The sequence below is a fragment of the Poecilia mexicana genome, unplaced genomic scaffold (assembly GCF_051168715.1).
Source record: "Poecilia mexicana isolate PSO_F unplaced genomic scaffold, ASM5116871v1 scaffold_19, whole genome shotgun sequence".
NCBI lineage: Eukaryota > Metazoa > Chordata > Actinopteri > Cyprinodontiformes > Poeciliidae > Poecilia > Poecilia mexicana.
The window spans coordinates 19,115,901-19,134,186 of NW_028263388.1; the positions used below are offsets into that span (position 1 = coordinate 19,115,901).

Sequence of the window (18,286 nt, forward strand, 5' to 3'; positions counted from 1 at the left end):
ACTCTTGGCTGGGAAAACTTGGCTCTCGCTTGGGAGAAATGGGACACTGATGCCCATTTCTCTTGTTCACAGTTCAAAACAGGAAAGACAAGTGAACATGTCATTAAAGTAAAGCAAGAAACTCCCCAAATTATTTTTTCTCTAAATTTTTCTGTGAGATTATGGTGCTGTAGTAAAATCATGTAAGGCAATAAATTATGATGGCCATTTCATATCAACCACTGTCATGATGCAATGTACGAAAGAAAACAGTTGCAAAATAACTTCAAAACTTTTAAGTAATTGGCTTTATTTCACACTTTTCAAGTAAAAAGTATCATTTTAGGACAACAATCATAATTTCAATTATGCACTGCTACAAAAATTTAACAATTTCACTTTCACAAAAAAAAAATCTAATTTATACATTTTTTAAAAATGCATAGTACCTGATTTACAGCTGAATATGTTCACATTTGAAGGGCCTCACAGGGTACCAGAGTAATAACCAACAAATATAACCATAGAAACATGAAATGCAGCCATCCATTTTCACCAAAGAGAGGTAGCTCTTTGTGCCATGAACAATGAAAGGTATCTTCTGTTGAGATTACAGCAGACTCTGACAGAACCCGGTCCTCACGCGGGAGTCTACTCGACCTCTCCGCAGGCTGTGATCGTGATCCTCTTGGAGGTGTGCCCAGACCGGGAACCGTAGGACTCCACTTTCTTGATCACGTCCATTCCCTCGTTCACGCTGCCAAAGACAACATGCCTGCCATCGAGCCTGAGAGAAGAAGAGCTCAGTTTTAATGCCGCTGCCTTGGACAATGAGGTGGTCGACCAAGGCTTCTATCTTCAAGACGAGTAATGGATCGATTTTTGGGGCCTTTCTGCTTTCATTACCAAATTTAAAGTTTTTCCCCCCCATAAGGGGAAAAGAAATTACCTCTGAAGTTCATATCAAGACTTGTATATAAAGGATAAATACAACTTAAAGACATAAATAAATCATCATGTGCCTTTTCTGGTGTTTAGAAATTAAAACACCACTTCAACAGGAAATGAGTACCATTTATGGATGATTACATGACATCTAGATCTATATTGTCTGATGGACAATGGTGGATAGGACTGGAACCGTTTTCTTGGCAAAAATTATCTTTTTAAATCAGCATTTGTCAAATTAGTGTGTGACTGACTGAATACCTTTGCTACAAATACCCAAGGAAGAAGTGCAGCTGAGCTAACAGTGAAGGGGAAACATTTCTCTTCTCACACAAAATATGTTCCTCTTAAATCAGAGCACAGCTTTGTCAGATGACACCAGGCTTAAAATAGAAGCAGGATATTAAGATCTTTACCAGAGAAAAATATTCACCTTCCAGTGCTTTAAAAGTGAACACAACTAGAAATATAACCTGCTTTTTATTCTGAATTTTGGACATACACTGTTTCCCATCTAAATAAATGCATAGAAAGTAAATTTGGGAAAGTATCAAAGAATTTGTTTCTGACAGTGAAGTGTGAATATTAGTTTGGATCTGTATGAGCAGGACTTTGTGCATTTGTCACCACCGACTGGGTTTTTATTTTTATTTTTTGTGCAAACAACAAAATAAAGCATAAAAGCAGAGAAATCTGTAATCAGTAGAGAAAAGCGGATAAAGCCATAAAGATTAAAAAGATGAAATATTTTCTATAAACAGTTAATTTTATATTGTGGATATTTAAAAATTGACCCTCCCAAAGTTGTAAGAAAAGATGAAGAAAGAACGTAACGTATTTCTGATAGCCCCCTTGAGGAGTGTCTGACATTACCCAAAAGGAAAAAAACTGCTTAAATTATTTGTCAACGTTTTTGGTGAGGTTTTTTTGTACCTACCACTCTGTTTTCGTGGTGCAAATGAAGAACTGAGATCCGTTGGTGTTGGGTCCTGCATTGGCCATAGACAAGATCCCTAAAAACAAAAAATATAAAAGAAAAACATTTAATCAACGGCAGAAAATACAGATTTTTTTCCTTTCACTGCAGAGTTTTAGAATTAGACTTTTGACTCCCTTACTTATACAAAAGACTTTATTCCAACTAGAAGTAGCATTTCATTCAGACAAGCCAGTGATTAGAATTTTATGAAAACTGCACACAACCCCCACCTAGTGGAGAAAAATAAACATGACAAGAACAATCTCCGTTATTTTTATTTAGTTCAATTTAAAAATGTGGAACAAATAAATTATCCAGATTTTTTCTTGGCAAAAAGAAAAACATGCCATCAAAACATTTAAAGTTTTTATAGCACTTTAAAAAATAATAATAATTAAAACCACAAATTGAGTTTTTGTGACAGATAAGATTTCTTTTTTTTTTTTTTTTACAAAAGTTTTATGTGGTTGCCTACCCAATCGTCAACACTGCTCAGTTGACGTGTGTTAACCAGTAGTCATTGACACCCCCCACATATATTGCAACCACAACATATGAATATATTATTGTAAAGTTTAGAGGAAGGAAAACAGTTTGCAAATGTACTTTTTTTTAAGCATAGTTAACATGCGTTTCATTATTTGCTATCCACTACCTCTGTGTTTCTCAATATTTCGCCTAGAACGCTTTGCACACATTTTTGGTCCATTTTGTCTCATTTTAAACATATAGATCTTCAATACAGATGTAGGCTTGATAAATACCAGCTGTAACTAAAACCAAGCCCCTCAACGTAAATTGAAAAGGTAACACACATCTCAGGTGTTTTCCTACGAATGGGAGGTGTGAACAAACCAGGGCACACCCTTGTGATTATCCGTTCCATCATCCACATACAGGTTGTACATCAAACATCCAACTGTACATGCACACACTTGAGTTTTTAGACAAAAAATGAATAGCTACCTTGTTCATCTCAAGACATGACATGCTGGAGGAATTATGGAATTAATACCCTATGAATAAGTAGACTTCTTTAAAAAAAATCCCTGTAAGAAAATCTGTTTGGACTGAAGCAGTGTGAATGTATTTCAAGGTTTTAATTATTTGTAGACATCCGTCACCAATTCGCTTCTGGTCTCAATGCTTGTTTGTGCACATTACACAAATAGCTGCTATTATATAGGAAACACTCTAGCAGTTGAAGTGTAAAGTACTTCCAGTTATGATCTCGCAGAGTTAACCTGTGAGGATGAATCAGCAATGACTGTGCAGGAATTCCTGTTTTAACTTCGCGTCCATCAATAACTTCATCAAGAAAATAATTTATCTAACTGAGAGTTGAACATTTTGATCATCAACTAGTATGCAAAGTTATGCCTAATGCCACAAATTTGCAACATACCCAGTTTGATTTGTTTGGAAAGGGTTACAACTTTAACAATCTTACTATAGCATTTGCTTGACAGGAGAAACACAATTGCAAAATTTAAAAATCACATTAGTAATAATATAACAATAATAACAATAGTAGGGATCATGCCAGGCAATTTTAATAGCGGTAGGAATATATTTTACTCTTTGAAGTACAAGCAGTTGGATAATGTGATGCATTTTTGTTTTCAGTTATTGTGCAAATATGGCAAAGAAAAAAATTAGGCTATCGTGTCAGCTCATGTCTTATGTCAAACACAAACTGTTTTAGAGGAAATTATTGTATTTAATTGCGAGAGAATAAAGAATGGAAATGTGAATAATATACAAAAGGGCATTATTATTACCAGGTCCAGTGTGCTTCAGCTTGAAGTTTTCATCAGGAAATCTCAAACCGTAAATTGACTTCCCACCAGTTCCATTGTGGTTTGTGAAGTCTCCACCCTGAAAACATAAATTCAATAAAACAAAAATAACTAAAAACTTCAGACAGCAGGATGATACAGGGAGGAAATCCCCTACCTGACACATAAACTGAGGGATCACTCTGTGGAAAGTGGAGCCCTTGTAACCAAATCCATGTTCTCCTGTGCACAGCGCTCTGAAGTTTTCTACAAGTAATATTAGATATCAGTTATTTGTTATTTCTTCCATTCTCAAGAGAGGTCCAGAAAGCAGATGCAGGTTAGTTTTAAACAACAATTGTCTGCATTAAATCTCTCTGCATTAAATCTTTAGGATTCCAGCCAAACTCAACCAGTTCAAACCTGCCTGCCTTTAGATGTAATCACTGAATTCTGCACTAGTAGCAGACATGTGCCCAACCTCTACATATCTTAATTCCATTAATATTGTCTCCTATACTAACTTTAATTTATTGTGATTTTCAGGTTAAAAAAAAATAAGAAGAAGTAACAATGAAAAAATAAATGAACACCTACCTGCTGTTTTTGGCACAACATCTGCGTTGAGCTTGAAAAATAAAAATAAGATTTAGGATGGAGGAATATTTCGTAGCAGAGTAAATAACGCTGACAAAATGAAAGCAAAGAAACTGCACAGCTCCTAACTGCTCACCTCAAATGTCACTCTGCCCAGAGGCTCGTTGTCTGCGGCAATGTCAAAGTAAACCCGGGGGTTTTTATTTGCACTTGCGGGTCCGCTGCTGTACAGGCGGGCGGCGGTGAACGCCAGAGAACAGAACTTTATCCTGTTTGACAAAATCAACATCTTAAAACAACTATTGTCACTCTGCACACTCTGTTTCACTCAGCTCAACAAGCTAAAGTCACGCTGTTAAAAAAGAAGCAAGCGTAGGATACGCACGAAACATGACGTAAGAACGCATTTGGTTTCGGGGCTATCGCGAGACTGGAGGAGAGACAGGAAACACAAACCCACGTCGCCTACGAAAGGGGGTCTCTAAAGTTGTTTATCCTTCTGACTACCAGGAAAAAAATATTGTCCAATCACCATTTTTTTTAAATCCCACAGTCTTTGTAAGGTAATAAAAGGTTTTATGCACTTACTTTGTCTCTTCCCATAAAATGTGTTATTACTGATGAACGCCATTTTTATGAATTAGAGAAAGATACGTACAAAAGTCCCACCCCTTCACATATGGTATCATTGAAAAGCCCTAAATGTCCTCTCCAGATACCAAAAGGAATTAACTCAGTAGAATGCAGGGGGTGGGAGATATTCAAGTTTAGAAAAGTCCTCTACAGAGGACAAAAATGAACTACCCTGCCCTGCGAAGTTTTCTGTAGCACTGAATCATAACTCCAGAGTGCACCAGATCTGGTCAGGAAGCACAAATATAATTGTTGATGTTTTGAGGCCGACATTTTCATAAGCAAAATATTAAAATAAATTTAAAAAAAGTTGGGTAAAAACAATTATCACTTATTAACCAGAATTCTACATCTACAACCTACAAACATGCAGCAACTCATTCTCAGAAGCAAACTGTATGTAAAGAATCTTCAGACTTTTTATATGTATTTGACTTTCCTCGTCAGAGAAAGTCTACATTGTCCATATTTTAAAAATGTCAAAAATCAAATTATCTGCAGGAGAATTTGACAAATTTGTGTATTTTTTTCCAAGGCAACACTGTATACAAAGATATTATACCCTACGTTTATAGTTATACATTGTTACCTTCAATATGTAATGTGACAATATGTAACTTTACATATTGTAAGTTACAATAATATGTAAATTACAAATTATTGTAAAATAATAGCCTAAGTAATTTTTTGTCAAGTGTTTGTTGTTTTTTTTTTTTTTTGACAAAATCATATTTTGCCAAAATGTTATGATTTTAGGAAGGTGACAATATGATGGCTGGACTCAGATACGAGTAAAGAAAGCATTATACTCTTAGAATGTCACATATTTTGTAGATTTTATTTTTGAACAAATAAAATCATTATGAATTGACTAGACTTATTACTTTAAAGGATGGATGAAGGAAGGTAGCTTTCATTGATGGACGGATAAAAATATTTTATGACAATTGTTTATTTGCACTTAAAATAATACAGACATTTACAGAGTGAGCTCAGATAAAATAAGACTACTTTCTAACAAACATAATTTTAAATCAAAACGCTGGCCTTTGTAACAGATTAGAAGAGCGTTTTTATGTTACTGACCCCGGTAATTAGCCATGAAGCAACAACAGGACCAGATCTGATTTACTGTTCCTGCTAGGGTATAAGGAATCGTCGAGTCCAAAAGCTTGTTCCCCTTTATCCTTTTAATTACACACTCAACGAGAGCATGGAGCCTGGCAACACTCCGTGCTCTCCTTTGGTTCGAGCTGATTCCGTCCTCAGAGCTCACAGGGAATGCGACGAGTTTTGCCCCAACATTTTTCAACAGATTGTCAATACAAAAGTTTTTGGGTGCTATGACCTCGTCACCAGGCTCAAGTAACTTCAAAATCCCAGAGAGCCTCGTCAGTTCATCATTTGAGATGGAATCAGAAAATAATTTTGACACAAAGGTGATGAAGCCACAGGGAGCTATTCCAACCAAAGCTTTATATGTGACACACTTCCTCTTGCATAACAAAGTTTCAGAAGATGTTTTCATTTCTCCGATTTCACATCTGAGCTCAGCACATGCAAGGATGACCCTTGTGCAGAGGCAGTACTGACGGATTATTGGGGCCATCGTCTTTCGGACCTGCGCTCGTGTCATCCAGATTCGTACCGACCCCAGCACAAGATACAAGTAGTTGGACCACGTGACGATGGTCTGAATCACTCGCAAGCGACTGACCCCAAACATCCCTGCCAGAACTCTGTCTTTCAGCCCAGCAGACAGATGGAGGCAGAACATAAAGAACTCATCGATGAGTGGAAGTTCATGCTCAGGTGTTAACTCAAGGTTGGCCGCTTCTGGAAGAGCTGCAATCCTGTTTGCTTCAGACCAGTATGCACTCATTGATGCAGAAGGTTCCACAGAAGCCCAAAAGACATAGAAGACATCTTTAGATGGAAACCTGGTGAAATACTTAAAGTCTTCATCAGACAAACACCATCTCTTAGAAAGAGGTCCAGTAAGGGAGAGTTTTGATATGGTCTGCTTCAACTGTTGGATTCTCTCCAATGCCCCATTAAGTTCACCTAAAAACACAAGATCATATTTTGTATTTAAACAAATGCTTGCTTACATACACCGAGTTCAAATAGCCCTTGGAAGTTGTAAATCTGAAGATTTGATACATGTTTTGCCCACAGAACAAGATAAATAGTTTTGCAGACTACATTAATTAGTATTAGATATTGTACAGCATTACATGTATAACGGGTTTAATTCAACCCAAGCCATGGACCTTACCAAGCTCTGCCCAGAAACGCCCCCTAAAATCCCACGTGGCTGCATGTCTCACAAACAAAGCCTCGCGGAGCTTAGTTTCTATGTAAACATGGCGTCTTTCATTTCAACTGACTCTCTGCAGAGTATTTCTGAGTCGACTAGTGTAGCATTTCTGCTGGATTTACACAAAATATCAGCCACGACAATGGACTTTTTTGGACGACATCAAGGTGTTAGAGCCACGCGATGCCTCCGATATTGTGCACGTCACAGCGAAATGCTACCGGTCGATGAGGAAAACAGCAGATCCTCACACCCTCAGCATAAATATAGCTGTGGACAAGATCACTGATGCCTATTGTTCTTGCAAGGCTGGGAAAGTCAACTTATGATCACAGGATGTGATTTTTGTGACTTTATTGTTTTCACTCACAAGGGTCTACATGTAGAAAGAGTGTGTGGCCTGACACACCGTTTATGGAATCCATGTTAGAAATCTTACCCGCTTTCTATCGAGATCATGCTGTGCCTTATTTGAAAAACACATAGGCAATAAAAATTGACGAAACTGGTTATGCTCACTTACACTGTTCATCTGCTTGCACCCCTATCCCTTCGTCTGCATCCTTTGTCCTTTTGTCTGCATCATTGTTCACCGCAGCATCGTAGGTATCCCTGTAAATATTTCAGAACATTCATCTGTGATCTAGATGGCATCCTGTAAATAATTGAAGTAAAAGTGATAGATGTTCCTGCATCATGTTCATGTGATCATCATGTGATGTAAGATGACATTGATAGTAGATGTTCATTAAGTTTTTGGAAAATGTGAATTGTGACACATGATAAATAATAAAGTAACTTTGATTCAGAACTGTGTTATAGGTGCGTATAATTCTGTACTTACAAGCTCTCTGCTCCAATACGTGGTCTCTTGTTTTGACTGTCTTGCCTACTTGCACTTTCTGATGCTCTTTTTCTTGCGGGCCTTGCTTTATGCACTCGGGCTCCGTCTGCAAGTATCGGATAAGGATGAGACGCTGTTGGCCCATTCCCGCCGACAAAATGCTAATAAACAAATAAATAAATCGTAATGTTGCAATACATATTTATCATAGATACTGAAACAGTTGGTAAAATAGTATTCCACTCAATTAAATCTACATGTTCCATTCATCAGTCTACAAAATGGATAACACTACTGAAGATGTAAAGTAGAATCTCAAATGGATAAACAATCACTCAAAATATCCCAAGCAAAGCAATACTTACACCAGCACACACTCCTTTGTTCTTATTGATCCTACTACGGTTGAGCTGCAAATGCGGTCGAGCACAAGCTTTGATCCAAGCAAGGCAATCCGTTTCAGATTTTGGAAATCTGTGAATTTTACCTCCACAAATACGATCGGGATACCTGACATCGCCTGTACAGATGCCCCACTGACAGTGGAGAACCATTCTTTTTCGAGCCCTGACGCAAAAACTTTCTGCCGGTATGCTAGTCCACTAGCATGTGTTTACTATTGTAGCTTGTGTTTGTGAGACGGTCACGCACGTGGTAGCTGCGCTGTGACGTGAAATGGGCATTAGCAACACTCCTGACTGCCATTGGCTGTAGGTCGGCGTCTATGGTCGGCGTTGCTAGGAGACGCTGGCCGTTTCATTTCTGGGTCTGTGTTACGACTTCCGGGGCAAATTAAGTTCATAATGAAACGCTAACGATTCCTTTGACCATTTTAAGACAAAGACAAACTGTAAAAAACACAGCTTACTGCAGCAAATTCCCCAACATTGCATACGATACGCATCCCAATTCTGACTGAAGTGGTGAACTATGAACATAAATTAATCAATTTTGTTCATTTTTAACCTGGTTAAACTTAATTTTAAGCCAGTTTTTGCTATGGACGAACTAACCATCGAGAGGACTGCTGTGGCAGTCGTAGTCGTGCTCCTTTAAAGCTTCTGCAGCGCTGCCCTTGTCCACACCAGCAACTCCTTCTGTTGACGCACTCTTATTCATCCTTGTCCGACAAGGTTTGATTTTCTTACACAGAAGACATGGTCTGACCACTGAGACATGTACAGCCCTACTACAGGGATGACTACAGAAAGTATAAAAGTACTTGTTCGGTTGCTGATATATCTTTCACGTTTGGCTTAGAGCGTATTACCGCCACCTACTGGACTGGAGCCTGTGACAGCCATCCATCCATCCATCCATTGCCTTTACATCCTGGTCCCTAATGGGGTCGGGAGGGTTGCTGGTGCCTATCTCCAGCTAACGTTCCGGGCGAGAGGCGGGGTACACCCTGGACAGGTCGCCAGTCTGTCGCAGGGCCAGCCTGTGACAGTAAATGGAAACAACAACAACAACAAAACTAAAAAGCTATGTTCTATTTCATGGCCGTTAGCCATTCATAATTTCTGATAACTTCCTCTTTCATCTGTTTTAGTATTTATTTTTTGTTCAAAGATGCATCTGTTCTGACTGGTAAAAAGAGCATTGCAATAGTCCTAGTGTGAGAGAACCCATAAATGCACATGTACAAATTTAAGTTATGAGCACAAACTCCATGCTGAAAGACCACAAGCTAGAATTTGGACTCAGGCCCATCTTATTTCATTTAAGATCTGTCTTACAATTTAATCTACCAGTGCTACAAATAGTAATATCATGCAGCCCCAAATTCAATCTTATGCTAATCTTAAAGAGAAATATAGTGTAACTTCTACAGGTTTATTCAAGGAGTTATTGTAGAGGCTGATGGCTGTGGGTGGGAAGCATCTCCATCATCTCCAATGCAGTATCAGAAGCAGGACACAGTGAAAAAGATGAACTTTATTTGTAATAATAAAATGAATGTGCACAATGTGAGTTTCTGCATCTGACAGCATCTGGAGGAAGAGCATTGATGTTGAAAAGGGCTATGGCAGCATGGAGATTAATCTTGATAAGACAGATAGGTATAATGGCTTATGGATTTGGAGTTGGGAGCTGATATTCAGGGAAAATCGTGATCCTGGAGGAGAATGGTAAGGATGCAGTTTGCAAGGAATTTCCATAGGAGCATTGAAGAAGGTAAGTTCCATGACTTATATTCTCTCTGTTCATATGATTTCTGAACAGAGTGAATAGCTGGTAAACCAATGAAGGCTGTACTCATTGTTCTGTATATCAGCCCACTTAATCCAACAAATATGGATTTAAATACATTTTATTTTAAAGTGCTGCTTCAAATTTGATGCTTATAATTCACATTTTGTGCTTGAATGAACTGCCTGTTGTGGAGGAAGCAAAGACAAGACACAGTGGCATGCAGGAATCATCTGAATACATATTTATTAGATAAATATTAGGCTGTCACATCATCTAACTACATACAATTCTGCAAGACTAAAAATCACAATTAGTTCCTTTATTTTCTGACCAGTTTGGAGTATGAAATGATTGTACATACAATGTACAAACATAGAGACAATGGCCACATTGCATGAATCACCTTAGATTGTTGTCATTTCTCAAATCTTCATGATATCAAAATTCTTTTTTTTACAAATTATGGATTTTGGTTACAATCTTCAGGACCCATTCTTTTCACCACCATCATTCTGCACTGCTGAGTGGCTTTTCTGTTAGTGTTTGTAACCTTATTTGTTTTATTTTTTTTAGCTTTAGCACCTCAGCGTATGCCTGTGAAACTAGAACACTTAGGCTAAATAGTACATTTAGAACGTAGCTGTTCCAGTTCCCCCAAACAGAAGAGGGTGAAAGTATATTACAAATTAAGGGGGGCAAAATGCTGAGTTAACCCACAGACACAAACTAACATGTTTGATTTTCCATAGTCAGCCACTTCCAGTAGAGGTGTTGCAAGCTTTTTTTATTTTTTATTTTTATTAATTATTATTATTATTATTATTAATATTATTTAGAAGAAACAATGCACATTCCCAAAGGAAAATGAATACATTTCTGTTCACTTGTCTCTATGTTAATTTACATATATACAGACATCCTTGGGACATTTAACAAGCCTTGCCCTCTGCATCCTTTCAAGGACAGACTTGTGAACGTGCCCCTTTCCGCTCTGTTTTTTTTTTTTATTATTATTTATATTTTCCTTTTTATACATTTTTTTCTTAACAACATCCCCCAAAAGAAATGGCCCTTTAATGTGATTGCGCAACTGCACACTTGGGGTGCTGCCTACAATGCTGAACTGACTCACTTGAAAGTAAGAAGAAATTATGAGGTGGCGACAAATATTTATCGGATTGATTCATACATTTAAAAAAAAAAAAAGTTAAAATTTTGTGTCTCATTATTGTTTGGATATGAAACATGTCGATGCTCTCAGAGCTGGAACGGATAGAACTTTAAAAAATGTTGAATTCAAATCAAGCTGAAAGAAATTGGATTTCTAGCCTTACAGATTAATAATAAAACCAGTACAAAATAAGTTACCAAAGAGAAACGAAAAACAAACAAAAGGGGGATACAAATGTAAATGAGCTCATGCTTTTTTTTTCTTTTTTAAAAAGCCACATTTTTCTATAACAAAAATATAAACAATATCATGAATTTCTTTAAAATATGGTTGTGATATATCTTTAAAATACCACCATGTATTGACATTTAGGACCATGATATTCACATAGATCAATAATTACACTGAATGCCAGCTGATACCACATCTCTTTTGTTTTAAAATCACCATCACTGAACAAATGTTAACCTAAAATTCATTAGCAGGAAGCGGAGATCAGCTAGGATCAATGTGTGAAAAGAAAGTATTGCTTCTGAGTGAGTTTGACATCCGAGAACATGGGAAAAAAGGTGGAGCAGAACATCCTCGAGCCGACACGGGAAAGGTGAGCACAAAGGCGGAAAACGAGGACGACGTGCATTAGGGTGTAGCTTATGAGATGTTTAAAACTGCTGAAGAAGTTTGGTGCTCAGATGGGGAGCGCGTGCGGTTAGGTCGGACGACGACAGACATTATCGAGATGATACAAAAATATACATAATGATATTTACAGTACAATAGCATTTCTTAAAAAATAATACATTTGCATACTGAAAAGCAACTCTTCTCGAACAACATGACATCAAAAAACAACGAAAAAGGTTTACACCAATACTGCTTTGAAAATCACAGCAGTGATGGAAGAAACCATTGCTTGTCTCACCATCACCTGTGCACAAACACGCACGCACACACACACACGCAGTCTCGCAAACATACATGTGCGTCTCTATACATTATATTATTTTAAAAAGTTGTTGTATTTTAGTAATTCAACTTAAAAAAAACAACTAATTTATTATACGATTCATTTTTCTCCCACCAGACTTTATCCTTCCACAAAACTTTCCATTAATATATTTAAAATTAATGCTTGTAACACAAGAAAACTGCATAGATGTAAAGCTTCTATAAAAATACAGAACAAAGATTACATGCCAACAAACAACCAGTCATAGTTTACAAATGAGGCCAAAATTAAAAAAACAGCATTAAAAAAAAAAAAAAAAAAAACATTTGGAAAAACAGTCAAGCTAAGACTCTTTGAAATGAGTTGGACCTGCCATCATGACTTCTGCTGGGAATGTGACCTTTGTAGTCACCACATGTCTTTATTCCAATGTCTGCGAAATGTAATTTGGGATTTTTGTCATTCAAAAACATGAAAAATAAATGCCTAAAGTACCCTGTATGCAATGAATCTATAAAATAAATCACATTTTGAAATGAATTACTGAAATACATAAACTCTCCAAAGATATTCTAACTTATCGAGACGCACCCATGGACACGCAGCCTTACACAGGACCGAGCAAACACAAACATTTCCATTCTCATCCCTCTAGCTTTGGTGAGCAGTTTCTCAAAAAAAAAAAAAAAAAAACGATGGACAGCGTAGTTATGCAGCAGCAAAGGAAAAATAAAAATAAAGAACAACCAGCAGATACATGACAGATGTACCACTGATACCTTCAATGTTAGTGTTAAATAAAATCAAAACAAATTTGACAAAGAGAAAGAAAAAAAAAACACTATTTGACAAAGGGCTTGGCACACATGCACTTTGAAGACTACCTCAACAGCACATTATTTAAGGAGAGGTGAAATGATACAAAAAAAAAATGCAGAAAATAAGGCTCATGCAGAGCAGATGGAAGCAGATAACATGGCAGGAACTCCAATCTTTCTTTTATCTATTGTTTTAAAAAGAAAAAAAAAATCAGTCATTTGTAAAAGAGGCATCATGTACATACTTTCTGTTATTGTAGACTTCAAATACTCCCTGCTTCAGTCAGACTTCACAGACTGAAATAAATACACAGAACAATTGTAGACAAAATGGAAGCCAATCTGTTTCAAAAATCTTTTTAAAACGCTGGCAGCAAATGTATAGAAAACTGATCTCATTCCTTTTTGTAAAGATGTTTTGTTTTTTTTTTGTTTTTTTTCTTGTTTCATTTTTTGCAGTGCTAAAATTTCTTGTGCTTTTAGGTGATGGACAAAACAGTGCGACTAACCAGACCAGTCAGGGAATGGAGCAGTGACACCAGGAAGTTGTGGCCTCTCAGACTACAAAACATAACACACACTGGCCAGAGAGCACAGTTTTTTTCAGTTATTTTTCGGCTTTATACAATGAGTTCTTTTTTTTTTTTTTTTTAGCTTCAAAAGAAAACAAAAAAAAAGTATTTTAAAAATGCTACAACATGTTACTAGTGAGCACACGTACATGTGTGTGGTGTAAAAATAAAATCAACTATAGCTGCACAGTCAAGGGTGTCACCGCAGGAGGTGGAGGGGCGTGGCAGCTCCGCCAAATCCTGCCGTGTCTTTTGAGTTTCTTTGAGATTCTTTGCAGTCAATCTGCGCTGGCGAATGTAAAATTGTACAAGAGGAAGAAGAGAAAGGGAGTGCATCTTTGTGTTGATCAAGTACTGAGTAACTGCCACGGTTCCTCAGGGAAGCTTCAGGCGATCGGTAAAAGTTTGTGTGTGTGTGGGTGTCTGAAAGCCTCTCAGTTGTTTTCAAAGAGCGACAGAAGGTCATCGTTGCTATTGCTGGGGAGGTCTGGGGGGTCCAGATACGACAAAAGTTCGTCTGGGTTAGCGAGCTCAGGGAGAAGCTGCAAAAACAGAAAAGGAGATTTGCAAGAATTAGCTGAAGAAACTTCTCACAACCTTCCAATAAAATGAATTAACTTCTGGTTTTTATAATGCAACCAAATGTGTAAAGCTTCCATGGGGAATGTGCGGTATCTGCGGGTTTTCCAGAACTCACATCTAACGAAGGCTCGGGCATGTCCGACCCCGCTTGGCTGTCCAAACTGCTGGAGGGATTGAAGGCCAGGTCGGTGTGGGGATGGTTGTTGGCGGTGGGCTGTTGCTGCTGTGCTTGCTGCTGCTGAGGCAGCGGTGCTTGCCGTGAGGGCTGAGGGGGTCCGCTGTGGTGCAGCTGCTGCCCTGATTGGCTCCCGGGGTGCGGAGATGGATGTAAGCTCTGCTGCAGTGGACCGTGCGTCTGGTCAGGCCCGGCAGAATGAGGTATCTGTAGAGATTCAGAGAGGGACGTGAGGAATATGACTTTCAAGATGCTAGTAGCTTAATCATTGTTTTAAATGAAAGCAATCTACTTTCATCCAATATTACCAAAAAAATACAAAGCAAGAGACAGACTTATAAGATAATGAAAGACGTAATAGGATTATCCATTTTGGAAAAAAAGAATACAATTTACTAAAAAATTGCATGTTCAATAGTATCAAAATCACTAATAATCAATGGAAAATATTATGCACTCAAACTCTACTGACCCAGTTCTTTCTCCGATATTTCTATGATTTATTTTCCGTGATAGCACCAGGTTTATGAGGCTGACAGCCTCATTGCCATCACCCTAATCTTTGATGTGCATCTGAAAGATGTCTTTTATTTTCTTTTGTCCCCTGTGACACCATCTGTGTTGCTCCATCATGGGCAGGAAGTAAAAGCTGGTTGTAAAATCTTACTATGTACAGAAAATCTTAGTTACATGCTGCACAAGCAAACAGAGATAAACTGGTTATTTCTCATTGAAATGTACACTGCAAAGTTTGTGCTAAATTTACTTAAGGAAAATGGACGGATGGCTGGATGGATGGATAATACAGATCATTTTGACATCTTAATTAAGAACATGTAAATAAAAGTGAAATAGAAAATTCAGGACTTTCAATAGAAGAGCAACGGCTGGGGCACTCACTGAGTCAGGCATGTTGTGGGACAGGGGTTTGTCTTGCGTCATCAGGCTATTCGGAATGTCGGGTGGGTGAGACAGCTGAGGACCGTGCATGAAGTCATTCATCGATGTACCACCTGGAGCGCCGTGGGGGAAGTCAAAGTTCCCGTGTCCTTGGTAATTGTTGCCTGAAAACATAATAGCAAATGTAAACACACATACAGGTTTGGATGGTCTTTGCACAACTAGAGCTGCATAAGACCTACTACCTTGGCTGCCATATTCGCTACTGTTGCCACCTTGCCCCGAGGGCATCGACAGGTACGGTGACGGTCCAGGGCCGAGCTGAGCGATCATATCCATCACGTTGGGCATGGTCATTTGACTGGGACTCATCGTCTTAAACCTCTTGGCCAGCGGTCCATCTGGATCCTCCTTAATGTGGATGTCAGATTTGATCGCCACAGGTCGCCAGCTACACGTTGGGTCAATTGTGACTTCCTCAAACTCAGAACTGATGGAAAACAGTTAGAGTCAAATGGTTAGGGAATAAAAAAAGTGGGAAAAGCTCATTTGTGCAGTAAAATGTCTTTAAATCTGCATACTTTTGAATGGCGTTCAGTATTCCCCACATGTACTGGTCGACTTCCAGTCCTTCTAACAACGCTGTTTTGCTATGGGAAGATGAGAGTAATTAAGAGATCTTCCATCTGAATGCAGAGACAATTAAGTGGACAACAAATACAACTGTGGACCCAAAGAGAGTAAACGTACTTGCATACAGGACATCGCCACGTTCCCCTCTCACAGTTCAGTTGTAGATATGATTCCAAATCAAAACACTGGGACAAAGGAAACATCTCTTTAATCAGATACTTGAAAAATTTCTGATTTGCTGGTGATGATTTTCACAACGTCCATCTCACCTGAACATGTTTGCAGTCATGCCCCCTTGCTGGAAGTTGTATTCGTCGGAAAGTGATCGGACATTTGAGGGAAACCTTGATGGCCGTTTGCTCGACTCCGTCTTCCCCGTTGAGCGTGGCGTTCCCCGTCGACGCTGCCACGCTGCTGAAGTTTCTCTTGACTTTAAAGAGGAAAGGAGGAGGAAAAAATGTTTAAAGCAAAAAGTCCACTTATAACTAGGACATTGCGGTGCGGCTCGTGGGAGAGTGGATTATACCTTTGGTGATGCAGTGCTCTGCGGGCAGCAGCCTCTTCTTTAGGAGACCCTGCAGGACGGAGCGGACTGACGGCCTGTGCACCAGCTGCAGCACGAACAGGTGCGACTGTGGGAGGAAACGTTGTGGTGACTATCACCAACATCCTTCTCAGGTATGCAAGTTATAAATGCCTCCAGGTCAATTCATGCTCCTCTCTAATTACGACACATTGCCAATTTGTTCCCATCTACTTACATTTCATAGCCATAAATGAACCATTTCCTGCACAGCAGTTTTATTTTCCTTGCAGTTAAGCAGTTCCATGGATTATGGACATAAACACTCATAAAAATGATCAAATCTAATATAAAAAGTAATTTAATTTTTTTTTTATTATCAGAAAATGCTATGTTAGATTTCTTTTCCTGCTCATTCAGTTTACTCACACAACAGCAGGCGGTCACTGTGATCTGGATCGTGTTCCTTCCCGGCTGGCACACATGTTTCAAGTGCAACGGTTTGTGCGATGTTTTGTTGTCGCCTCGCTCTATCGTGAGCGGCGTGGCATTGACGCTGACTTGGACCGACGCCGGCCAGTTAGTGTTCATCTGACGGTCTTCGTGGTGGTAACATTTAAACTGCAGCTCCAGGTCTGACCTGCAGAAAAAACACAATTTAAGAGACAAAATTCGATACTTTCTTTTAAGTTTCTAAAACGTTCTCCTACATTTTTGTAACATTCTGGGCATTTGAGTGCAAAGTATTAACCTGGCACCTGCCAGAATGGAAATATGTTCTTATTATCTATGGGCTCCACAATAATGAAACCACACGGTGCTAAAATAAGCTACAATTTTTTGGAGTGCGTTATTGGCCCATTTCACTGCTTTTATGGCGCCGAAAAGCTAACATCAGCTCTATTTCAAAGTCTATGAAGTGAAGAGTCGTGTGTCCCAGACTAAAGCTCGGTTAGTTGAAGCAGGGTTTCTGAACTCCAAGACCTTTGGTTTGTTGCAAAAAAAAACCCCTAAAAGGGCAGTTGTAGTGATTTGTTTTGCATTTTAGACCCTGTTTAAGGACTATGGGTGGATTTCAACCTGAATTTAAAGTTGCCTGAAAACCAAACAGGCAGTAAAATGTCCCTTTCTGAGTTTTTGAATAAATTTGGATTATTTAGTCAGTAAAATACTGACAGGCAAAAGTTAAAATTAACTTGTGATTTGGCAACTCCAAGACACAGAGAGAAATCGTGAAGACATTAAAGTTCCATCGAGTTTTACCTCCACATGAGCGTTTGGTGCACAGAGGGCCGTAAGTGGAAGACGTGGTTGCTCACAGCCAGGTTGTGTTCCAGCCTGAAGGGCTCCAACACGACCCCGTCCCGCACAGGAAACGTCAGTCGTAGCTCCTCATTGTGGCTGGCTGAAATCGAGGACAAGGAGACAACGTCAAGAACGTTCAGGCCGCAATAAGGTTTTGGGACGTTCTTTATTTCCCTCGTTTCAGATTTTTCAGTAACTGACCTGGAGGTGGAGGAAGGGCAGTGATATTTGGTTTGATGTCCGGAGGGAAAGGTGGCTTCACATCTTGGTTTGGCGACAGGTATGGAGGGATGTTACTGCCCGGAGTCATTGGTGGGGTGGGGTTACCCGGCACTGGTGAGTGTGGGTAGTTGCCCACCGGCCTAGCAGGCTAAGCAGAAAACA

At 38.9% G+C, this 18,286-nt stretch overlaps 3 protein-coding genes across 5 annotated transcripts in view; all 3 read right to left on the reverse strand.

The window, feature by feature from the left end:
• Positions 1-272: 272 nt before the first annotated feature.
• Positions 273-4,664, reverse strand: LOC106930515 (peptidyl-prolyl cis-trans isomerase A-like). Its single transcript, XM_015008110.2, has 6 exons — positions 4,418-4,664; positions 4,282-4,312; positions 3,863-3,951; positions 3,688-3,784; positions 1,865-1,940; positions 273-766 (listed from the first exon to the last, which is right to left on the reverse strand). The coding sequence occupies exons 1-6, from the start codon at positions 4,568-4,570 to the stop codon at positions 631-633; spliced, it is 582 nt and encodes a 193-aa protein (XP_014863596.1). The 5' UTR covers positions 4,571-4,664; the 3' UTR covers positions 273-630.
• Positions 4,665-5,848: 1,184 nt separating this feature from the next.
• On the reverse strand, positions 5,849-9,308 carry LOC106930517 (uncharacterized). The gene is made up of 4 exons (XM_015008113.2): positions 9,092-9,308; positions 8,079-8,184; positions 7,758-7,846; positions 5,849-6,978 (listed from the first exon to the last, which is right to left on the reverse strand). Exons 1-4 carry the CDS (start codon positions 9,195-9,197, stop codon positions 5,993-5,995), a joined length of 1,287 nt encoding a protein of 428 aa, XP_014863599.2. The 5' UTR covers positions 9,198-9,308; the 3' UTR covers positions 5,849-5,992.
• Positions 9,309-10,492: 1,184 nt separating this feature from the next.
• LOC106930513 (zinc finger MIZ domain-containing protein 1-like) overlaps positions 10,493-18,286 on the reverse strand; it is a 117,768-nt gene continuing 109,974 nt past the window's right edge. For 2 of the 3 annotated variants that reach the window (XM_015008102.2, XM_088016420.1), the window contains 10 exons: positions 18,104-18,272; positions 17,861-18,002; positions 17,027-17,237; positions 16,601-16,706; positions 16,344-16,504; positions 16,192-16,259; positions 16,023-16,091; positions 15,442-15,931; positions 14,482-14,748; positions 10,493-14,326 (listed from right to left, as the gene is read on the reverse strand). In XM_015008102.2, the coding sequence (XP_014863588.2) occupies positions 14,219-14,326; positions 14,482-14,748; positions 15,442-15,931; positions 16,023-16,091; positions 16,192-16,259; positions 16,344-16,504; positions 16,601-16,706; positions 17,027-17,237; positions 17,861-18,002; positions 18,104-18,272 (1,791 nt within the window). In that variant the 3' untranslated portion in view covers positions 10,493-14,218. The remainder of the gene's footprint in view (positions 14,327-14,481; positions 14,749-15,441; positions 15,932-16,022; positions 16,092-16,191; positions 16,260-16,343; positions 16,505-16,600; positions 16,707-17,026; positions 17,238-17,860; positions 18,003-18,103; positions 18,273-18,286) is intronic. The other variant, XM_015008104.2, reaches the window with a different exon arrangement.

Excerpts from the sequence above, each read along its gene's own strand:
- LOC106930515 (XM_015008110.2), bottom strand. The coding sequence starts at position 4,570 with ATGTTGATTTTGTCAAACAGGATAAAGTTCTGTTCTCTGGCGTTCACC. Across the intron at positions 3,952-4,281 it reads TGTTGTGCCAAAAACAGCAG|AAAACTTCAGAGCGCTGTGC; the intron begins GTAGGTGTTCAT and ends TATTACTTGTAG. Across the intron at positions 767-1,864 it reads TGCACCACGAAAACAGAGTG|GCTCGATGGCAGGCATGTTG; the intron begins GTAGGTACAAAA and ends TTCTTCTCTCAG.
- LOC106930517 (XM_015008113.2), bottom strand. The coding sequence starts at position 9,197 with ATGAATAAGAGTGCGTCAACAGAAGGAGTTGCTGGTGTGGACAAGGGC. Across the intron at positions 8,185-9,091 it reads CCACAGCAGTCCTCTCGATG|ACGGAGCCCGAGTGCATAAA; the intron begins GTTAGTTCGTCC and ends CGATACTTGCAG. Across the intron at positions 6,979-7,757 it reads GGTGCAAGCAGATGAACAGT|GTGAACTTAATGGGGCATTG; the intron begins GTAAGTGAGCAT and ends TTGTGTTTTTAG.